Source organism: Engystomops pustulosus, chromosome 5, assembly GCF_040894005.1.
Source record: "Engystomops pustulosus chromosome 5, aEngPut4.maternal, whole genome shotgun sequence".
In the NCBI taxonomy this organism is placed as follows: domain Eukaryota; kingdom Metazoa; phylum Chordata; class Amphibia; order Anura; family Leptodactylidae; genus Engystomops; species Engystomops pustulosus.
The window spans coordinates 126,929,716-126,951,647 of record NC_092415.1 but is presented as its reverse complement, the minus strand read 5'-3'; the positions used below and the strand labels follow the sequence as shown (position 1 = coordinate 126,951,647).

Below are 21,932 nucleotides of genomic sequence, written 5' to 3'. Positions count from 1 at the left end.
ACTACAGTATCAGGCTATATTCAGACGACCGTTGGGGGACGTATATATATGGCTACCTTATATACGTCCCCCACAGGCCAGCAATGGGGGCATGGCACGGTAGGTAGCGGTACGGTGCCGCACACGTGCAGCACCCTACCATACCGTTCTGTGCCCGGGAAAAGATTTGGTATGGCAGGCACACACTAGTCTGAATGTAGCCTCAGTTTCTTGTAGTACATTTAGTTTCAACATTTGCAGATGATAATAAGCTGTGTAAAGTAATTTAATACTGAGGTTGATAGTTTAGCATTACAGAGGGATTTGTGGAAGCTTGAGGATTGAGCAGAGGAATGGTTGATGAGGTTTAATGTAGATTAATGTAAAGTTATGCACTTGGGCTACGGAAACAAAAGGTACAATTTATGTACCTTGGTTAAACTGGAAGTGAAAAGACATGGGGGTATTGGTAGATGGTAATTTTATGCTTTATTTTAGTGACTAGAGCCATGCAGCTGCTGCTAAAGAAAATAAAAATTATGGTATGTATGTGAGAGGAATGGATTCTCAGGATAATGAATATATGCCCCAAAATTATGTACCTGAAAAGTGCATCTCATTCGGCAAAAAATAAGCTCTCATATACCCGCATTTAAAAAAAATATATATCTTGTACAATGGGGAAATGCAAATCTGTTCTGAATGGCTCCTCTTCATTCTATGCCCTGTTGTGTGCCCATAAAACAGTTTACCATCACATAAGGGGCATACTTAGGAGAAATTAGGTATAAGTTTATGGAGCTTTTTGTCATTTAATCCATTGTGAATGTTTAATTTTTGGGCCAAAGAGAATGACTATCTGCCTGAAATGTAGAGAACTAGACACAAAAGATATCATAACAAATCGTAAACTCCTTTGAAGCACAATGTGTGTCACAAGATAACAATCTCAAAATCCCCTGGATATTTAAACCACTTATAGTGACACATGGCATATATGAAGAATGGGGCTCCATCCTTGAGGACAAAATAGGCTAAGTTTTGAAGGGGTACTATTGCGTTGTGGGGCTGCAGGGTATGTATGGAGAGAGTTCGTGTCTGGGGAATTTGAAATGGTATGAAAGAAAAGGTATTACCCATAGCCAGTGGCGGATTAAGTGTCCCAGGGGCCCTGGGCTGTACACAGAACTAGGGCCCCCAATGTCCAAACCAACATGTGCCCGGATGTTAGGACTTAAGTGCTACTCTATATCCTTAATCTTGTACTGCTCATAAAAGTAATTTAAAGGGGTATTCTGGGAATATTCTGATACAAAAACCTATATCCTATAAATAAATGAATATAACAAAGCTCAGTGTCATTAATCACAAAATGGAGCTTAAATAGTTTGATTTTATGATTCACAATATTTTATTGCCTGTCTAAAGTATGTAGAGTAATCACCAAGATGGCCACCACTTAAAACTACAAGTCCCATGATCCTTTAGTTCTCAGTTACTCCACCTTGTCTGCTCCCAGTGATGATGTAACAGACCTTTTTGCTCTGTTACCATAGTAATTATGTGTAACTGCAACCAACAGACTATAGCTAAACAGATTGGTGATCACATGACCTGTATAGCCAGGTGATATGGACACGTGACCAATGCCCATCTTCTGTCTTGTGTCTGCTCCATGCGGAGGACTGATTAAAGGGCCAGCCAGTAGCATATAAATTCTTCATTACAGTGTATTGCATTTTTCTGATAAGGGGAGCAAAATTTTAAATAACAACTAATTACATATTAGCTTATATTTTAAGGACACATTTATATATGAATTATGCTGATTCCTGGAATACCCCTTTAACCATGAACTACACAGACGCCCCATATCTAACCTCAACCCATATCATCTGCCATTTCCAGCGGCCCCCGGTCTGAAATGCCCCTTTCTGTAGTCTCTCCTGGTGCTTTTTTTTTTTTTACTGTTGTCTGTCTATATAAGAAGGGGACTACAATAAAGGGGAAACTATAATACAACTAATTTTACCACATAAAAACTAGAGTGTAAGCACTAGGGAGGGAAATGCTTTAATAAACTTTTATAAAATGGCCAGTAGCAGAAGCACTTTATTAATGAAATGTCCACAGCAGAGCCCCCAAATGAAAGCAGTGCTGTGAATGGTTGTAATGGGTAACCATTTTTCTTTTAGAAAATTTCCTATTCTGTGTTGATGTACCAATCTTGCTTTCTCACGTTCTGGTAGAATTGGGTTTTGAAACGCATTTCAATCAGAACAGGGAAGGATTTGTACAGATTGCACCCTCGTTTCAACTGCAACACTTGTAAACAATGCAAGAATCAGAGAAAAAAGTAGTGTGTCACTGACATGATTTGATTCAAAGAACATAACAAATTTTATTAATAATCAACACTGAACACAAGCATGCATATAAAATCAATTAAAACTGTACCAAAGTACATACAATTGTCTACCATGTAATGCACTATGGTCGGTGCAAAAACAAGACACCTCCTGAATGGGTGGTATCCACCCAAAACCACCCCTAAAAAATGAAAAGACACATATAAAGTGCAAGTGCATCTGTCAAGCTGCCATGCAAGTAAGGGTTAAGTGAATTAATGCCTACAATGTAAACATGGTAAAAAGTCGATAAAGGTAATGGAGGCAAACCCTAGTACAGTGATGGCGAACCTTTTAGAGACCGAGTGCCCAAACTACAACAAAGACCCGCTTATTTATCGCAAAGTGCCAACACAGAAATTCTATTTGTGATTTATACTCCCTTCTCTGTCACACTTTTCATTGATACCAGCACCCTGAGGACACCAATAAAGCAGAAAATAGTCCCAGGTAGAGCTGTCACTTTAAAATAGCTCTGTGCACAGCAAGTCCTGGGCTGTCTGGGACTGCAGGAAGATACCTGGAGTCATCTCTGGTGATGGCCTGAGTGCCCACAGAAAGGGCTCTGAGTGCCACCTCTGGCACCAGTGCCATAGGTTCGCCATCACTGCCCTAGTACATGTGACAAGTGACCTGGCAAACAAACCAGAGAAATAGCAGCATGCAGGCGGGGTGGTGGAATGATCAGGAGGTGGAGGGCTCCCCACGCGTTACGTCTCCTCTTTACCACTGAGGAAGTCTCCAGTTGGAGACGTAACGCGTGGGGAGCCCTCCACCTCCTGATCATTCCACCACCCCGCCTGCATGCTGCTATTTCTCTGGTTTGTTTGCCAGGTCACTTGTCACATGTACTAGGGCATCTATCTGTAAATTGATGTTTCACTCAAATCAACTTTTTGCATATGCAGTTTAAGGGCAGACATCAACTTCTCAGCCTTTACAGTGAAGACAGAGATCCTCCAGTTCTGACTGCACTTGCTTCTTCTATGTATGAAGTGGAGGATGGAGGGGTTGTTAAGGCGGCAATTACACTGTTGCAACTAGCAGCTGCTAGTTACTGTATATGTTTTTATCAGTATGCCACTGGTTGAGGGCCAATTTGTACATGTGGGCAACTTACCCCCTCACCTTCTTTAGCACTTTTTCTCTAACCACAGACCCCTGCACTTTTGTACACTAGCTCATCAACCAGTTCAGGGGGTGCAGGTAGACAGAGGCAGATAATGTGTCCTAACTAATCACCCCATTTTCAAAAGTACATGCCTAAAACTATTCAAAACTGATTTTAGGAAGATATTTAAGCCTTTGAGTGCTGCATAGTAATTAAAACAAAATGGAGGTGAAATTTAGAATGGTCTAATTGTGTCAGTAATACATTTATTTGGCCCTAAAATGTACACATTTCCAAAAGATAAAAGGAGAAAAAGCATCATAAAATTTATTACACATTTTCTCCCGAGTGTGGAGGCACCCCACATGTGGATGTTACTTGTTTGGGCACACAGCAAGGCACAAAATGGAAGGAGCACCCTGCAGCTGACTCTTTAGTCCTTTTGTAGGCTATTAAATTTTTGTTTTTTTCATTTAATTGGGCCATGTGAGGGCATTTTTTTTTTATTTCTGTGTGCACCGATGCATTTTCCAGTGATGTCATTTTGGGGTCGCTATACCCTATTGTTAAAAATGTATTAACCTTTTTGTGGGGACAGGGGGGTAGAAAAACATAAATTCTGTAATTTATATTTTCCTTTTTGTATAGCCCACTAAAATTTTTTTGCATTGCCATTGCATAATACTTTTATTTTTTTTCTGTCTACGGAGCAGGGTAATTTTAGTTTTTTCTGGTACTTTGCACCAGTATCATTCTGGAGTAGATACATTTTTTTAAATATTTTTTTCTAAGATGAAATTGTTAAAAATCAATACATCATTATGGATGCAGCGATACTATGTGTGTGGGGTTTGTGTTACGATTTTGACTTTTTCTCATGTTACATGTCATTTTTTGTATGTTAATGGGGCTTATGCGCATTTTTATTTTATTTTTTATTAAAAATAAAAAATTTTTAAACTTTATTAGTTCTACCATGAGACATGAACAAGCAATTATCTGATTGCTTGTTCATAAGAATACCCTGAAATACTGATGTATTGCACGGTATTATCTCAGTCCTGATAGGAGTCCAGAGTACACTCACCGGCCACTTTATTAGGTACACCTGTCCAACTGCTCGTTAACACTTAATTTCTAATCAGCCAATCACATTGCGGCAACTCAGTGCATTTAGGCATGTAGACATGGTCAAGACAATCTCCTGCAGTTCAAACCGAGCATCAGTATGGGGAAGAAAGGTGATTTGAGTGCCTTTGAACGTGGCATGGTTGTTGGTGCCAAAAGGGCTGGTCTGAGTATTTCAGAAACTGCTGATCTACTGGGATTTTCACGCACAACCATCTCTAGGGTTTACAGAGAATGGTCCGAAAAAGAAAAAACATCCAGTGAGAGGCAGTTCTGTGGGCGGAAATGCCTTGTTGATGCCAGAGGTCAGAGGAGAATGGGCAGACTGGTTCGAGCTGATAGAAAGGCAACAGTGACTCAAATCTCCACCCGTTACAACCAAGGTAGGCAGAAGAGCATCTCTGAACGCACAGTACGTCGAACTTTGAGGCAGATGGGCTACAGCAGCAGAAGACCACACCGGGTGCCACTCCTTTCAGCTAAGAACAGGAAACTGAGGCTACAATTTGCACAAGCTCATCGAAATTGGACAGTAGAAGATTGGAAAAACGTTGCCTGGTCTGATGAGTCTCGATTTCTGCTGCGACATTCGGATGGTAGGGTCAGAATTTGGCGTCAACAACATGAAAGCATGGATCCATCCTGCCTTGTATCAACGGTTCAGGCTGGTGGTGGTGGTGTCATGGTGTGGGGAATGTTTTCTTGGCACTCTTTGGGCCCCTTGGTATCAATTGAGCATCGTTGCAATGCCACAGCCTACCTGAGTATTGTTGCTGACCATGTCCATCCCGTTATGACCACAATGTACCCAACATCTGATGGCTACTTTCAGCAGGATAATGCGCCACGTCATAAAGCTGGAATCATCTCAGACTGGTTTCTTGAACATGACAATGAGTTCACTGTACTCAAATGGCCTCCACAGTCACCAGATCTCGATCCAATAGAGCATCTTTGGGATGTGGTGGAACGGGAGATTCGCATCATGGATGTGCAGCCGACAAATCTGCGGCAATGCTTCCAGCACCTTGTTGAATCTATGTCACGAAGAATTGAGGCAGTTCTGAAAGCAAAAGGGGGTCCAACCCGTTACTAGCATGGTGTACCTAATAAAGTGGCCAGTGAGTGTAGCTGCTGCTCAGGTGCGGATATATCTGTTACCGAGCAGTAATTTGCAGAACTCAGTGATGGATATATCCGTTGCAGTAGCTTAACCCCTTCACGCTCCGTGGCGGATAGATCCGCCACGGAGCGCAGTGACTTAGCGCTCAGTGGCGGATATATCCGCCACGGCGCTTATGCCGGCTCGGCTCTGGATCAGAGCCGAACCGGCATCGGGAAACACGGGGTGCCGGCTGTAACTAATAGCTTAACCCGTTAACCCCTTCCCGACATTTGACGTAATAGTACTGCATGGCGGGAGGTGACTGCGGGTGTCGGCTATATATTATAGCTGACACCCGCCTCTAACACCCGCGATCGGAGATTTACATGTCAATCGGACCCCCCCCGGGGGGGGTCCGCAGCTCCGATCGCAGCCCCGGGACTGCCGGTGCCCGGGGCTGCGCGATCTTCATCCGGAAGCCGGGTCCCTGCCTTCTGGCAGGACCCGGCTGTAAGACACTGAGCATGCGCAGCATGCTCAGTGTCTTACATTACACAGTGCAATACATCTGTATTGCACTGTGTAAGCTGTAAAAGAGCTTGAACAAGTGATCAGAAGATCACTTGTTCAAGCTAAGATGTTAGTAACTGTAAAAAAAGTAAAAAAAATAAATAAAGCTTTTTTTTAAATAAAAAGAAATAATAAAAGAAAGTGAAAGTCCCCCTAAACACCACATTTCCCTTTACACAAGTAATAAACTATAAAAACACTAAATCACAAAAAAAACCCACTTATTTGGTATCGCTGCGTCCGTAACAATCTGTACAATAAATCCTAATCATAATTGGACCCGCTCGGTGAACGTGGTAAAATTAAAAACCCAAAAACTTGCCAAAAATTAAAACTTTTTATCAAATTGCTTTACAAAAAATTTTCTAAAAAGTGATCCGAAAAAGTTACAATCACAAAAATGATACCAATGAAAAGAACATCTTGTCACGCAAAAAATAAGCTTACAACCAGCTCCGTCAACCAAAAAATACTATAGTTATGCCGGTATAAAAATGGCAATACTAAAACAAATGCAATTTTTTCTATTCTAGTTTTCCTTCAATAAAATTGGACAAATATAAAATAAACTATATAAATGAGGTATCACCGTAATCGTAGTGATCCGTAGAATAAAGATAATATATTATTGTTATGCTACAGTGAACACCCCCCCAAAAAAATGCTAAAAATCCAAAACAAGAATTGATGATTTTATTTTCCTCCACACGTAAAAAGTTAATAAAATTGCTTCAATAAGCTAAATACCCACTAAAATGAAGTTTTTTTACAGTGCATCTCATCTCGCAAAAAATAAGCCCTTATTTGTCTAAATTGCTTAAAGGGGTTATCCGGGTTTAATTTTTTTTTTATGGCCGGGCTGGGGAGGGATAGTTAAACATAATAAACATGGACTTACCTCCTCCGGCGCCGCCGATGTCCCGCGCCGCGGTCACTTCGTTCCGTGCGCACAGGGAGCTTTCGGTCCGCGTTGTGGACGGCTCCTCCCATCCGTCCCTATCCCTCAGCGTTGTAAGCGCTGTGAGATGGTGCGCATGGGAGCTTCCGGCCGGCCGGAAGCTCCCTGTGCGCACTGTTAGTGAAGCTGGCGCACGGAGAAGACGGGCCGTGGCGCGGGACATCGGCAGCACCTGAGGAGGTAAGTACATGTTTATTATGTTTAAATAGCCCTCCCCAGCCCGGCCATAAAAAAAAAATTAAACCCGGATAACCCCTTTAAAAAATAAAGATTGTATAGCCTATTCCCAACGTGCGTTGTTATAGAACGGTGCGGCGGGTAGTGACTTGCCAACACGGTTCAGACACAGTGATCGGGGCAAGATGGCGGCTGTTCCTGACGGCCATCCATCCTGCCCCATGGGTTACGTCCCACCCACATGATCGCTGCTATTGGCTCATCAATTCAGACCAGCCAATAGCAGCGAATTTACTTATGACGTCAGTAATACCGATCACCATGTCTGTAGACACGGTGATCGGGGCAGGGTGGCGGCTGTTCCTGACAGCCACCAATTGTGCTTTGCGGTCCAGAGGGGTTTTGTTTCCCCCCTCTGTCCATGTTTGCCGCTATTGGCTGGTCGATTTGGTCCAGCCAAAAGCAGCAGTATTCGTCACAATGGGCATCGCTAGGGTGAATAAGAGCAACACTTGGCGATAATTTCCCTACGAAAAACGAAGATTTGGTACAAAAGCGCTGGCCGTACACATTGTAGAGATGATGCTGTACAACTCTTACGAGCTGTTCCAATGTGCAGGTCCTGCCTTATCATTTCTCCGTTTTCAAGAGGAAGATATTAGGAAACTAATATTGGGACAAGAAGGATGGGGCCCCAGTACCTCTGGTTTAGATGTTCCTGTGTTTTGCCAGGACAGCATTTTCCCGGTGAATTCTGCTGCTTGTAAAGGTAGGACTCACTAAAGAGTCTGTTCCAAAAGAGGAGTTAGGATGGACACTACATACTACTAAGAGACCTGCTACACCTCCAGAGTGACAAAAGTTTAGTTGGTCCCCTGGTATATTCTACCTCCTTATACGCAACACATTCACAATTCACGCCCAACCTGTTGTGAATTAATTTTCGGTAAAATTAATAATTGTAACAACTGTTAGGTCCCATTGCTCCCTATACCCCTCCATTATTTCATAAGGGGCGCCATATAACGGGCACTGAACTCTCCAGAAATAATTGCAATTTCCATCTTGGACTGCATTGCACATCATATTTGGAAACCACCTATATGTTCAAAATGCTCATTTCACCACGTGTATTACCCTACACCACATATTACACCTTGCTAAATTCCCCAAGGGGTGTACATTCAACAATTAGGGTCACTTTTTGGGTTTTCCTCTGTTTTGGTACCACTACGGCTCTCCAAATGTATCCTGACACATGTGAAGGATTTCTGTCAAATTTGGCCTCTAAAAGACAAACATCCCTCTTTTCCTCTACTGTGCGCCCATAAAGCATTTTATATGCACTTCTACACTCGGGAGAAATAGTTTTACACCTTTTTTGGGGTTATTTAATATATTATCCCTTGTGGCTTACAAAAATTAGGGGTAAAGTGACATTTATAGGAAAATTTTCACCTTTTTAATGTTTAGGGCCTAATTGGATCATTTACCTGTACGGGCAAATACATATATAACACATTGCAAAATTCTCTAAGGGGTGTACATTCAAAAATTAGGGACACTTTTTCGGATTCTTATCCGTTTTATACCACTAGGGTTCTCCAAATGCATGTCAAACATTTGTCAAATTTGGCTTCTAAAAGGCAAACATCCCCCTTTCCTTTTACTGTGCGCCCATACGACATTTAATATACACATGTCAGGTACTTCTACACTCGAGAGAAATAGGTTTACACATTTTGGGGGGTTATTATATTTTTTTTATCCCTTGTGGCTTACAAAAATTAGGGGTAAAATGACCTTTATAGGAAAATTTTTACCTTTTTCCTATTTAAGTCCTAATGAAATTAAACACCTTAACGGACAAATACACATATTACACCTTGCTAAATTCTCTAAGGGGTGTGCCTTCCAAAATGGTGACACTTGTTTGGGTTCCCCTCTGTCTTGGTACCACTACAGCTCTCTAAATGCATCCTGACACATGTAAAGGATGTATGTCAAATTTGGCTTCTAAAAGGCCAACGCCCCTCTTTCCCTTCTGAGCTTCACTGTGTACCCATACAACACTTTATATGCAAAAGTGGTGCAGTTCTGTGATTAGGAGAAATAGTTTTACACATTTATGGGGGTTGTTTCATCTTTTATCGCTTGTGGCTTACAAAAATTTGGGGTAAAAGTTACTTTTTTGAGAAAATGTTCATCTTTTTCCTTTTAGGGACCTAATTGAAACAAACACCTGTAGGGGAAAATACACATATTACACCTTGCTAAATTCTCCAAAGGGTGCACTTTCCAAAATGGTGACACTTGTTGGGGTTCCCCTCTGTTTTGGTACCACTAGGGCTTTCCAAATGCCTCCTGACACATGTAAAGGATGATTGTCAAATCTGGCTTCTAAAAGGCCAAAGCCCCTCTTTCCCTTCTGAGCTTCACTGTGTACCAATACAACACTTTATATGCAAAAGTGGTGCAGTTCTGTGATTAGGAGAAATAGTTTTACACATTTATGGGGGTTGTTTCATCTTTTATCGCTTGTGGCTTACAAAAATTTGGGGTAAAAGTTACTTTTTTGAGAAAATTTTCACCTTTTTTCCCTTTTGGGGCCTAATTGAATCAAACACCTGTTGGGGAAAATACACAAATTACACATTGCTAAACTCTCCAAGGGGTGTACTTTCCAAAATGGTGTCTCTTGTTGGGGCTTTCCTCTGTTTTGGTACCATTATGGCTCTCCAAATGCATCCTGTCACATGAAAACTTTTTCAGCCATATTTGCCCTCCAAAAACGAAACAACGCTCTTTCCATTCCAAGTGCCCCCCTGTGTCCGTACAGCAGGGTACAGTGACAAAATGGGTATTGGCATGCTCAGGAGGAATTGCCCTAAACATTGTAAAATGCATTTTCCTTTTTAACCCATTGTGAAGGTGCAAATTTTAGTGTTCAATGAATCTATAGTAAGATAAAATTACATTTCTGTAATTTCACTTTCATTTATCTTTCACCCTCATGAAACGCTCATAGGGTTAACAAAATTCCCAAAGGTTGTTTTGAATATTTTGAGGGGTGTAGTTTCTAAAATGGTGTCATGTGGGCCTTATAAAGTCACTTATAACTAAATTGACCCTCCAAAAGTAGGTTTTGATGATTTTCGTGAAAAAGTTATAAGCCTCCTAACATCCTAAAAAAAGGAAAAGATTTTTGAAAAATGATGCCAAGTTAAAGCAGACATATGGAAAATGTTAGTTATCAAGTTATTTTAGTGATATGACCAACTTTCCAAAAAGTAGAAAATTTTGAATTTGGAAAACATTGTTTTTTTCAAAATTTTTGCCAAATTTCCATTTATTTCATAAATAAATACTAAACATATTGATTAAATTTCTCAACCAACATGAAGTACAATGTGTCAATCTCAAAACAATCTCAAAATCAACTGGATATGTTAAAGTGTTCCAAAGTTATAACCACTTAAATAGACACATGTCAGATTTTAAAAAATGGGCCATGTCAGGAAGGTGAAAAGTGGCTTCAGCGTTAAGGGGTTAAATGCCGCGGTCAGCGCGACCGCGGCATCTAACATGCACCTGGGGGGGCTTTCCCCCACGATCCCCCCCCCCCCCCGAACCGTTTTCGGGGGCGCCGATCGTTGCTATAGCAACTCTGGGGTCCGATCTGGACCCCAGAGTTACTTGCAAGAATTGCCGGTAAGATGGCGTCTGTGACGTCATCTTACTGGCACAGTGCTAGCCTATGCAAGTGTATAGGCTGACACTGATAATACTCTGCAATACATCAGTATTGCAGAATATTATCATGAAGAAGCAATCAGAAGATTGCCTGTTCATGTCCCATGGTATAAAAGTGAAAAAGTAAAAAAAAAAAGTTATTCAATAAAAAAATAAAGTCATAAATCTCTAAAAATGCCCCAAACTCCCAAAACATATAAAGAGACATATAACTCAAAAAAAGTCTAAATCATAACACAAACCCCACATATATAGTATCACCGCGTCCGTAACAACCCGTAGAATAAAAGTAAATCATTATTGAACCCCCACGATAAACGCTGTAAAAAAAACTGTTATAAACCCTCCAAAAATTATGATTTTTACCTTTTCAATCCCACAAAAAATGCTGTAAAATGCGATCAAAAAACCATATGTACTCAGACATGATACTGGTGCAAAGTACAACATGTCCCGCAAAAAACAAGCCATCAACCAGCTCTGTAGCCAAAAAAGTAACAATGTTATGCCACTTGGAAGACGTCAATACATAAATGATAGATTTTTCCCCACATTAGGGTTTTGTTTGACAAATTTTGTAAAACGTAAGAAAATATATTCATGTCTGGTATCCCCGTAATCGTATCAACCCATAGAATAAAGATAACATGATTATTAGTCTATACGGTGAACACCAAAAAAAAAAAAAAGTATAAAAAACAAGACCAGAATTGATGCTTTTCTACTCCTGCCCTCAAAAAAAGTTCCTAAATTTTCAACAATAGGTGATACCAACCCCAAAATGGTAACAATGGAAAAAGCATCTCATCCCGCAAAAAAAATGCCGTCACATGGCCCCAATAACGAAAAAGCGAAAATTTTATAGCCTTCAAAAGGGGTCAATGAGGAAACTAAAATCCTGGCAGCTGCAGCGCCCTCCTTCCCTTCTGCACCTCGCTGTGCCCCCATAAAACAAGTAACGGCCACATGTGGGGGGTCTTTGTACTCAGGAGAAATTGCAGAACAAATTGTATGGTGGGTTTTCTCTTTTTATATTTTGGAAATGTGTAAATTTTAGTGCTAAATGAACGTATAAGAGAACAATATGACCATTCTAAATTTCACCTCCATTTTGATTCAATTACTATGAAGATCTCAAGGGGTTAACAATCTTCGTAAAAGCTGTTTCTGATAGCTTGAGGGGTGCAGATTTGAAAATGGGTTGGTTATATAGGGGGTTTTGATGCTAAATATGTAAAATTTCATTCAAAACTGTATTTATCCCCAAAATAGTCAATTCTGAAAATCCGGAAAAGCGATATTCTATTTGTAAGCCGCGTGACATCAAAATAAATTATCCAGACATTTCAGAAATTATGAAAATGTAAAGTAGACAAATGGGAAATGTTATTCAGCAACTTATTTAGGTGGTAAATCTATCTGCCTGAAAACGCAATGATTTAGAATTTCGAAAATGGCAAATTTTTCAAAAAATTTATCATATTTTCTTTTTTTTTGTAAATAAACGCAAAACTTATCAGCCAAAATTTACCACTAAAATGAAGTACAACATGTGGGGAAAAAACAATCTCAGAATCGTTTTGATAAGTAACAGTGTTCAAAAGTTATAACCATATAAAGCGAAGCAAGTCCGAATCCAAAAAATCGGGCTGAGTCTTAAGCTACAAAATGGCTGCGTCCTTAAGGGGTTAAGAAACACCACCAAACACAGGGAAACGCAACAATAAGGAAAATAAAGAAAATATAAGTAGTTCATACTAATTTGTTGTGAACGTTTTCCACTTAACATTGATGAAGAGGTGGAATTCATTACTCTTGTGCTGAAACCGTGGAAGAAAGCACACCTGTGGAACAGGTGCCAGCAGGTAACAGCAGCCTAACCACCAAGCCAGCCAGAAGTGTCTTGGCAAATCTTACATGAGATGAGGCTTATAAATGGCAAAATGTATTTGGTCCTGGCTAAAAGTGGAACTGCAGCTTTCAAATACAATTCTTTAAGTTACCTTTTTGTTCAAAAATAAATTAACAAAATAAAAACACTAAAATTATTTATTTAAAAAATATGCCACTATCTACATGTTTAAAATTTTATTGGAAAAGGTTTTACTTAAGAGCACATTGAGGTAAAGTTGGCAAAAAATATACACTGTGTTATCTTAAGATGCCAAAATAAAAAAAGTTTAATTAGTTTAAAATTTGAAAAATGGCAATTCATTCTTCAAAAAATTACAATGACATTGTAAGACCAAACCAGGGAAAATGAGTAAAATAAGATGAAACATACACCAAAACACAAAAATGAGCTGGTTTTGAAACGTTTGCACACTGTTGCACTTTTAAAAAGAAAAAAATTTGGTACGCTTTCATTCTACAGGGTTTGCCACAATTTTGTCCGATTCTAGAAATAAATTTGTCACAAATTCTGACTAAGCAATTCCACTCCCCTTCAGGTGCACAGTTTTCTAAGTGTCTGAAAACACCCTCTTTTGGCTGTAAACTTAGACGAGATATTGGCGCAGACAAAATAATATATCTTGGTCAATCATCAATATAAACATAAATAAACACTTGAAAATGTTAATGTTTACTGTTTGTAAAGACTCTATATAAAATGACTCACTAGTTGAATTTAATTACTGAAAAAAAACTTTATGGTATATTAACTTTTTGAGATGCATCTGTATAAGTAAAAAAAAAAAAGAGGTTGAAAAATGTTGCATGCTTTGGAATACTTAAAGGACATCTTAAAGGACTTCTACCACAAGAATCAAGGATTGTAAACCAAGCACACTGACATACTGATGTGAGCCCCCTGTGGCAGGATCTGCTCTTCTTTTAGCTTCTTATGCCCTGGGTTTAAAAAAAAAAAAAAAAATGGGTTCCATAGGTGTCAATGGAGCCCCTCGGGCTAATTTCTAAAGCTTTTTTTAAAAAAAACCCAGGGCATAAGAAGCTAAAAGAAGAGCAGATCCTGCCAGAGGGGGCTCACATCAGTATGTCAGTGTGCTTGGTTTACAATCCTTCATCTTGGTGGAAGATGTCCTTTAAATCGTAATTTCGTCTGAGTTAGAGCACCCTCAGATCCACACTTCTCCTCAATAAGGGTAACACTGTAATCCACCATGCACATGTATTCACAGCTATGCTTTTCTGAAATGAAGTATTTTTTGCAGTAGTTTCTGATGTAAATTATTATTAAAATTGTCAATATATTCCTTACAGCTACATAAGGTACTTGGCGAAAAAGTAAACAATACTGCGATTATTGAGAAGCAAGTCTTAGAGCTTTGGGACAGACTGTACCACTCTTGGGTAATAAAGGTAACTTGGCTCTTAATAAAATGTAGGAACTGTAGAATGGATAGTAAAGTATTGCTAGTGATTGTGCTTTATCTACTGCCTCAGAGACACAGACATCCGCTACACAAGTCCCTGACATGCTCCCTTCTCCCTTACATATGGGCTGCATCCTATAACAATTAAATCTCTTTCACACACAGGTTGCAGGGGGTGGGAGTTGTGGCTCTGCCTCCCACTCATGAATAAGCTGGACTGCTTAATATGATAATTGCTCATTGCATCTCAGGTCATTTGCATACAACTTTAGGACCTGATTGTTTAAATTTACTGCCATGCAAAGTTAGAATGATTAGATAGGGACAATGTTTTCTACTGGCAATTTATGAGAATATATTTAGTTTTAGGGGGTAAATTTGACTGACTGCTTCTTTTTAACCCCTTACCGACATGTGACGTAATACTACGTCACATGCCGGGTGCAGGTGCATGGAGAGGGCTCACGGGCTGAGCCCTCTCCATAACCGGTAATTCTTTGCTGCATATTGCAGTCCGCTGATCAGCGCCAATCGTCGCTCCCCGTGATGTCATCGGGGAGTGGTGGTCCGTCACCATGACAGCCTCTGGTCTTCGAAAGACCCAAGGCTGCTTCGTGTTAACCCATTCATTACAATGTTCTATCAGCACATTGTAATGAATGAGGAGAAAAATCCCCCTATACTGCCATACTGCAGTATGGCAGTATATGTTAGGATCAATCAGACAACCTAGGGTTGTTACGGTGAAACTGCGATTGGATCATTAAATCAGTTATGGTTCCTGGGAGGTGGATAGGTCACCTCCATTTGAAGAAAATGTTTGGACAATTCTATTCTTGGGAGTCTGAAAAATAGTAATAAAAAAAAAAAAAAAAGTTTAAAAAAATTATAATTTAAAAACCATAAAAATTCTTATCATCCCCCTTTCCCTAGAACTAATAAATAACAAACAGTAAAAATCATAAATACATTAGGTATCAACGCGTCCAAAAATGCCCTATTAAAATATAATAACATTTTTTCACTGCGTTTAATGGAAATTAGTGACCAAAGTCGAAAATTGCACTTTTTTGCCATTTTAAAAAATATAAAAAAGTGATCAAAAAGTTGTACAGTCCTAAAAATGATAACATTGAAAACGTCATCAAAAGTCACAAAAAAGGACATCTCTCAAAGCTCTGGATACCAAAGTATAAAAAAATATTTTATTAGCGCCAGAATATGTCGTACAGTGAAATCCGTAGATCCACAAGAATACGGCGCAAATGCGTTTTTTAACCAATTCACTGCATTTGGAATATTTTTCCCACTTCCCAGTACACGGCATGAAATATTAAATACCACCATTTCGGAGTGTAATTTGTTACGCAGAAAATAAGCCATAACAAAGCCCTGTATATGAAAAATAAAAAAATATATAGATTTTTGAATGTGGGGAGTGAAAAATGAAAACACAATAACCAAAAAGGGCATTGACGGGAAGGGGTTGAATACATCCATCCTACCTCCCACTTGTTCAACTTGATAAGTCCATTGTATTACATAAAGCTATTGTTAATGAATGTCAATACGTAATTTGAAATTTGACTTCTCTGCTCAAAGTTGTAAGTATTTATCCATGTCTTTCTACAGTTAAGGCATGTTTACCCTCTTCCATCTTTTGTTGATAGAATGTGACTAATTCAGGCAGACACAAAGGTCACAAAATGTCAATACAGCGTCAGAACAGTTGGCTGGGAGAGCTGTTGGACTGGCAAGATATTGCATCCTTTGTTCATGAGAACATTGAAACTTTTCTATCGGTAAGATTTAAGGCATTTTACATTATTTACATTATTCTCATTAATAATCAAATAATTAACCCCTTCAAATCTACCCTGTGGAACTCTTTATTATATTCAGGGGATTTTGAGATTTTCTTGTGACGCATTGTACTGTACATACTCGAGTAAGCCTAGGCACCTAATTTTGCCACCAAAAACTGGGAAAACCTATTGACTCTAGTATAGGCCGAGGGTGGGACATGCATTGGTCACATCCTCCCAGTATATCTTTAGCAAGCCCCCTGCAGTATTTAGCTAGGAAACCCCCTATAGCACATGGCCAGCCATGCCCCTGTAGTATATAGCCAGGCATCCCCATTTAGTATATAGCCAGCCATCCCCCTGTGGTATATAGCCAGCCAGTCGTATCTAGTATATAGCCAGCCAGGACTGTGCATAGAAAAAGGGGTTTGGCTCCAGCACTCCTAAAGAAAATTCCTGTATTCATTTAAAATTTACTTTTTATTCCATACAGTTTAAAAAGGACATAGTCCGATGCATCCTTCTAGTCATGAGATTCAAGATCCAGAATGCTTCTCCATTTCGTAACTTATGATCTCTAGCTCCACCCCTTTAACAGAGCTTTGATTTTCCCTATGTCCATTACTGAAAGGGTGGATAGGTCACCTCCATTTGAAGAAAATGTTTGGACAAACTGGAGATACATTTTTCTGTATCTTTTCTGAACCTTCTGAGACATGTTCTGCAATATACGTTTTTTAAGAGAGCATTTTGTACTACCAACTTAGTGAATGTTGGAAGCTGTGCAAGTTGCCAGGTAAACCACATATTTCGTATTACAATTAATGAATGTTTGTACTGTATGTATTTTGTCACAGTGTCAGGAAGAAAAAACTTTAGGTTACTGAATTAATTTTGTTCTGATACTAATTTATTTGGAGGTGTATCATATTCCTGTATATCTTCTTTAAAGAAATTGAGTTTAACCGTTAGCAGACATACAAATTTGTTCACATCCAATAGCGTATTATATAAATCAAAACCAACAGTTGGAATAAAGTTCAAGACCTTAACGACTTGGCCCTTTTTAGTTTTTTCACTTCCATTTTTCCCTCTCCACCTTCAAAAATATATAGCTTTTTTATTTTTCCACATAAAGAGCTGTGTGATGGCTTATTTTTTGTGAACAAATTGCACTTAATATTGACGGTATTTAATATTCCATGCCATGTACTGGGAAGCGGGAAAAAAATTCCAAATGCAGTGAAAATGGTGAAAAACGCATTTGCGATGTTTTCTTGTGGGCTTGAATTTTACAGCTTTCACAAATGACAGGTCTACAATTTTTTTCTTTTTTAATTTTGCCATCTTCTGGCGCCAATTACTTTTTCATACTTTGGTGTACGGAGCTGTCGGTGGTGTCATTTTTTGCACCTTTTGATGGTATTTTCATTGCTATATTTTTAGGACTGTGTGATCTTTTGATCACTTTTTATTGATTTTTTTATATTTTTCAAAATGGCAAAAAAGTGCCATTTTCGACTTTGGGCGCTATTTTCCGCTGCGGGGTAAACACAGTGAAAAACAGTTATTATGATAGATTGGGCATTTTCGGACGCGGCAATACCTAATGTGTTTATGATTTTTACTGTTTATTAATATTTTTATCAGTTCTAGTGAAAGGGGGGTGATTTGAATTTTGTAGGGTTTTTTATTATAATTTTTTTTTTAAACTTTTTTTTATTTTTACTTTTACTATTTTTCCCCAGGGTATTTTAACCCTAGGTTGTCTGATCGATCCTATCATATACTGCCACACTACAGTATGGCAGTATATAAGGATTTTCCTCTTTATTCATTACAATGTGCTGATAGCACATTGTAATGAATGGGCTAAAACGAAGTAGCTTTGGGTCTTCGGAAGACCTGAGGCTTTCATGACGACGGATCGCCGCTCCCCGATGACGTCATGGGGAGCGGCGATCCGCGGCAAGATGCCGCCGCCCATACGCCGCCATCTTTTTGAAGCCGCTGGCAGCATTGCCGGCAGCGATCGTCGGGAAAAAACCTGCGATCGCTGCTAGCACCGATCGTGGGTGTTACCGGTAGGCCTTTGCTGCAATATGACTTACCTGCTACTGCCCGCGAGCCCTCTCCATGCACCGGGACCCGGCTTGAGCCATACTAGTACGGTGCAAGTTGGGATGGGGTTAACACCTGTAGTTGTTTTGTTGTTACACTACAAGCGGATAGGTTGATAATTCTTTTGTTTCTTGTTTGTAATTTTTGCATAATGTTCGTTCGTGGTTTCTGCACTTATGTTTCCGACCCGCTTTCCTTTTGTGTTTTCTCCTAATGGTGGCTTGGTGTTCCTGTAGGTTTTGGAGTTTTTTTGCAGCTTTTGTCCATTAGATTTATTTGTGTGTCTGCTTGAGACAGTTCCAACTGTTGGTTTTGATTTATTAGAGCAACTTAGCAGTTGGTTGGAGATATACCTCCAACCAATCGTTAAGAAGGTTCCTGTGTACATACAGGACACAAAAGAAGTCCTAAAAATGATGACGAAAAATAAGGAATTTTTTCTGCAAATCCAAGGATGCCTCATGGGCTCATGTTTTTCACCCTCTTTGGTCAATATTTATGTTTCTTGGTGGGAAGAAAGATATCTATATAGTTCCCTCAATGCCTTTAAGAACGATATATAATCGGTATATCGATGACACCCTGCTCATCTGGAGTGGTGATGAGCAGGGTTTCATTGATTTCCTCTCATACATCAATTCCAATAATTGTAGTTTAACATGCACACACCAAAGGGAGAATAATCACATTTCCTTTTTAGATATAACTTTGGAAGGTAACAATTTACCGGCTCGTAGAAGACACATATGTACGAGAATGTAATATTATACCTGACCGTTTGGTAAATCGAGGTTAATCCCCTAAAATTATCCAGAAAGCCAGACATAGCGTCTACTTAGCAACTGCTTTTTAATCCAGAAAACATAAAAATATATCTAACAAAGTTGTTTCCTCAACCACCTATAGTAGTAGTGAATAAATATTTGCCAATATTATCAGCTGATGAAAAAATATTAGTTAGTATCCCGACAAGCTTTCACCATCGGTAATATTGTGTCCCACTCCATGTATGTGACACAGGAAAATAAGGAAAAAGAGACATGGTTAACTATTAGGTGGTCCTACAAATGTGGAGTGAATAGATGCAACAACGGTAAATTAATGAAAAGTACAAACATTCATTCATTGTAATACGAAATATGTGGTTTACCTGGCAACTTGCATAGGTTGCAACATTCACTACATTGGTAGTACAGGCGGTCCCCTACTTAAGGACACCCGACTTACAGACAACCCATAGTTACAGACAGACCCCTCTGACCTCTGGTGAAGCTTTCTGAATGCTTTACTATAGTCTCAGGCTGCAATAATCAGCTGTAAGATGTCTGTAATGAAGCTTTATTGATAATCCTTGGTCCCATTACAGCAAAAAATGTTTAAACTACAATTGCCACTGGGGCCAAACATTTTTTTGTCTGGATCTTCAATTATAAAATATACAGTTTCGACTTACATACAAATTCAACTTAAGAACAAACCTCCGGACCCTATCATGTACGTAACCAGGGGACTGCCTGTACAATACTCCCTCTTAAAAACGTATTGCAGAACATGTCTCGGATCGTTCCACTTCGAGTGAAAAATAGATAGAGATCGTAAATTATGAAATAAAGATGCATTCTGGATCTTGAATCTCATGACTATAAGTCCTAAAGGGTTAAACAAAAGAACAGATCTTATGTATTTATACTGATATATTTTTAGGATAATTTCTTTTTAGGTTTGTGTTCCTATGTACTAAGACATGCGGTGTATGTCTACGCCGGACTTGCATGAGTTACTTGGATTCCTCTCACCTGCTACATTTTCTTTTTAAACATGTCTTGTACTTGTAGTGTTTAGACCATGTTTAAGAACTGAATATGTTTGTTCGAAATGCGTAGGATGCTGCAGAAGGATGCATCGAACAACGTCCTTTTTAAAATGTATGGCATAAAAATGAACTTTTAAACGAATACAGGAATTTTCTTTTGAAGTGCTGGAGCCAAACCCCTTTTTCTTTGCACAATCGTGAATTGTTTCAGCTGTTCAGCACAACTTTGCCAATTCTGCGCACTCTTCACCACATTTTCTACTGCGAATGTTACTATAAGTGAGTGACCGAGTACTTTTTCTTTTATATAGCCAGCCACATGTAGTATATATCCAGCCAACCCCGTTTAGTATATAGTCAGCCCCCTGTAGTACATATAAATAGCCAGCCCTTTGTGGTATATAGCCAGCCAGCCCCCTTTAGTATATAGCCAGCCAGATCCCCTAGTATATAGTCAGCCAGCCCCCATGTAGTATCTATCCAGCCACCCCCTTTAGTATATAATCAGCCCCCTGTAGTATATATATATAGCCAGCCCACTGTAGTATATAGCCATACATCCCCCGTTATTATATAACCAGCCAGTCCCTCGTAGTATATAGCCATCCCCCAGTTTGCCCAGCACAAAAAAAACAAACAAACTGAGTATTCACCTTTTCCAATGCCCTGCTTCAGCTCCAAGTCAGCGACAGGTCTGTACACATGGCCTGACCGCTACACACTATGATGTCAGCGGCGGCTAACGTCGTAGCTGCACGGCCACTGCTCATGGACCCGCTGTTGCCCAGAGAAGAACTACAGGAGTCCTGAGTTTGAGTTTTTCAGCACATTTTACTCGATTATATACAGTACTTCAAATTAGCTTAATAATTTGGATGATATCTTTTGTTTAGTTGTGAAAAAAAAATTGGCATAAATTTCTAAATATTAGCCATTTTCCTAGTTTTCAATTCATAACTTACATTTTCCAAATGTCTGCTTTATGTTGGCATGGTTTTTTAAGATTCCATGTATTTTAAATTTGTTTTTAATTGTTTGTTTTTTTGTTGTAAAGCTGTTACAAAACAAAATAAAAAATATCTGATCTAGAAAAAAAGGATTCTATGTATTTTGCTAAAATGTTATAAGGCTTTGAATGTGGGTGCCATTTTTCAATTTTTTGGGAAAATCGACAAAACCTTTATTTAGAGGGACCTGTACAACTTTATATTGACTGTGAGAGACCTAAATAATGGCTAGACTTGTAAATTACCCCATATGGAAACTACACTTCTCAACTTATGAAAGCGCATTGTTGAGACGTTTGTTAATCCTTTAGGTGTTTTATAGGTGCTAAAACAAAATGAAGGTGCTGTCGACAAATTGCAATATTTGTGGAAAAAGCATTAATTTTGGACAAAAAATTAAACATTCACAGTGAATATCATTTATCACTAAATGATAAAAGGCTCCACAAATTTTGATACCTAATTTCTCCTGAGTTTGTTATACCCCATATATGGTGGTAAACTGCTGTATGGGTCACCTGGCTGGGCACATGAGATGTACTTTTCTCGTACATAATTTTGGAGCATCTATAGCTAATTGATAAGAATTTCCTTGGTGGAGGAAATGAAAATCATCGATTTTTGGTAAGATTTTTTTTTGGACGTTCATCATACCATAAAAA

General features: G+C 39.1%; 1 protein-coding gene across 12 annotated transcripts in view; it reads left to right on the top strand.

Moving 5' to 3' along the window:
• TMEM245 (transmembrane protein 245) overlaps positions 1-21,932 on the top strand; it is a 757,127-nt gene that overhangs the window by 384,967 nt on the left and 350,228 nt on the right. For all 12 annotated transcript variants that reach the window (XR_011855834.1, XR_011855837.1, XR_011855832.1 and 9 more), the window contains 2 exons: positions 14,412-14,510; positions 16,195-16,326. Coding sequence is in view for 3 of the 12 variants with exons in the window: in XM_072152982.1 (XP_072009083.1) it covers positions 14,412-14,510; positions 16,195-16,326 (231 nt within the window). In the remaining 9 variants the exon portion in view is untranslated. The remainder of the gene's footprint in view (positions 1-14,411; positions 14,511-16,194; positions 16,327-21,932) is intronic.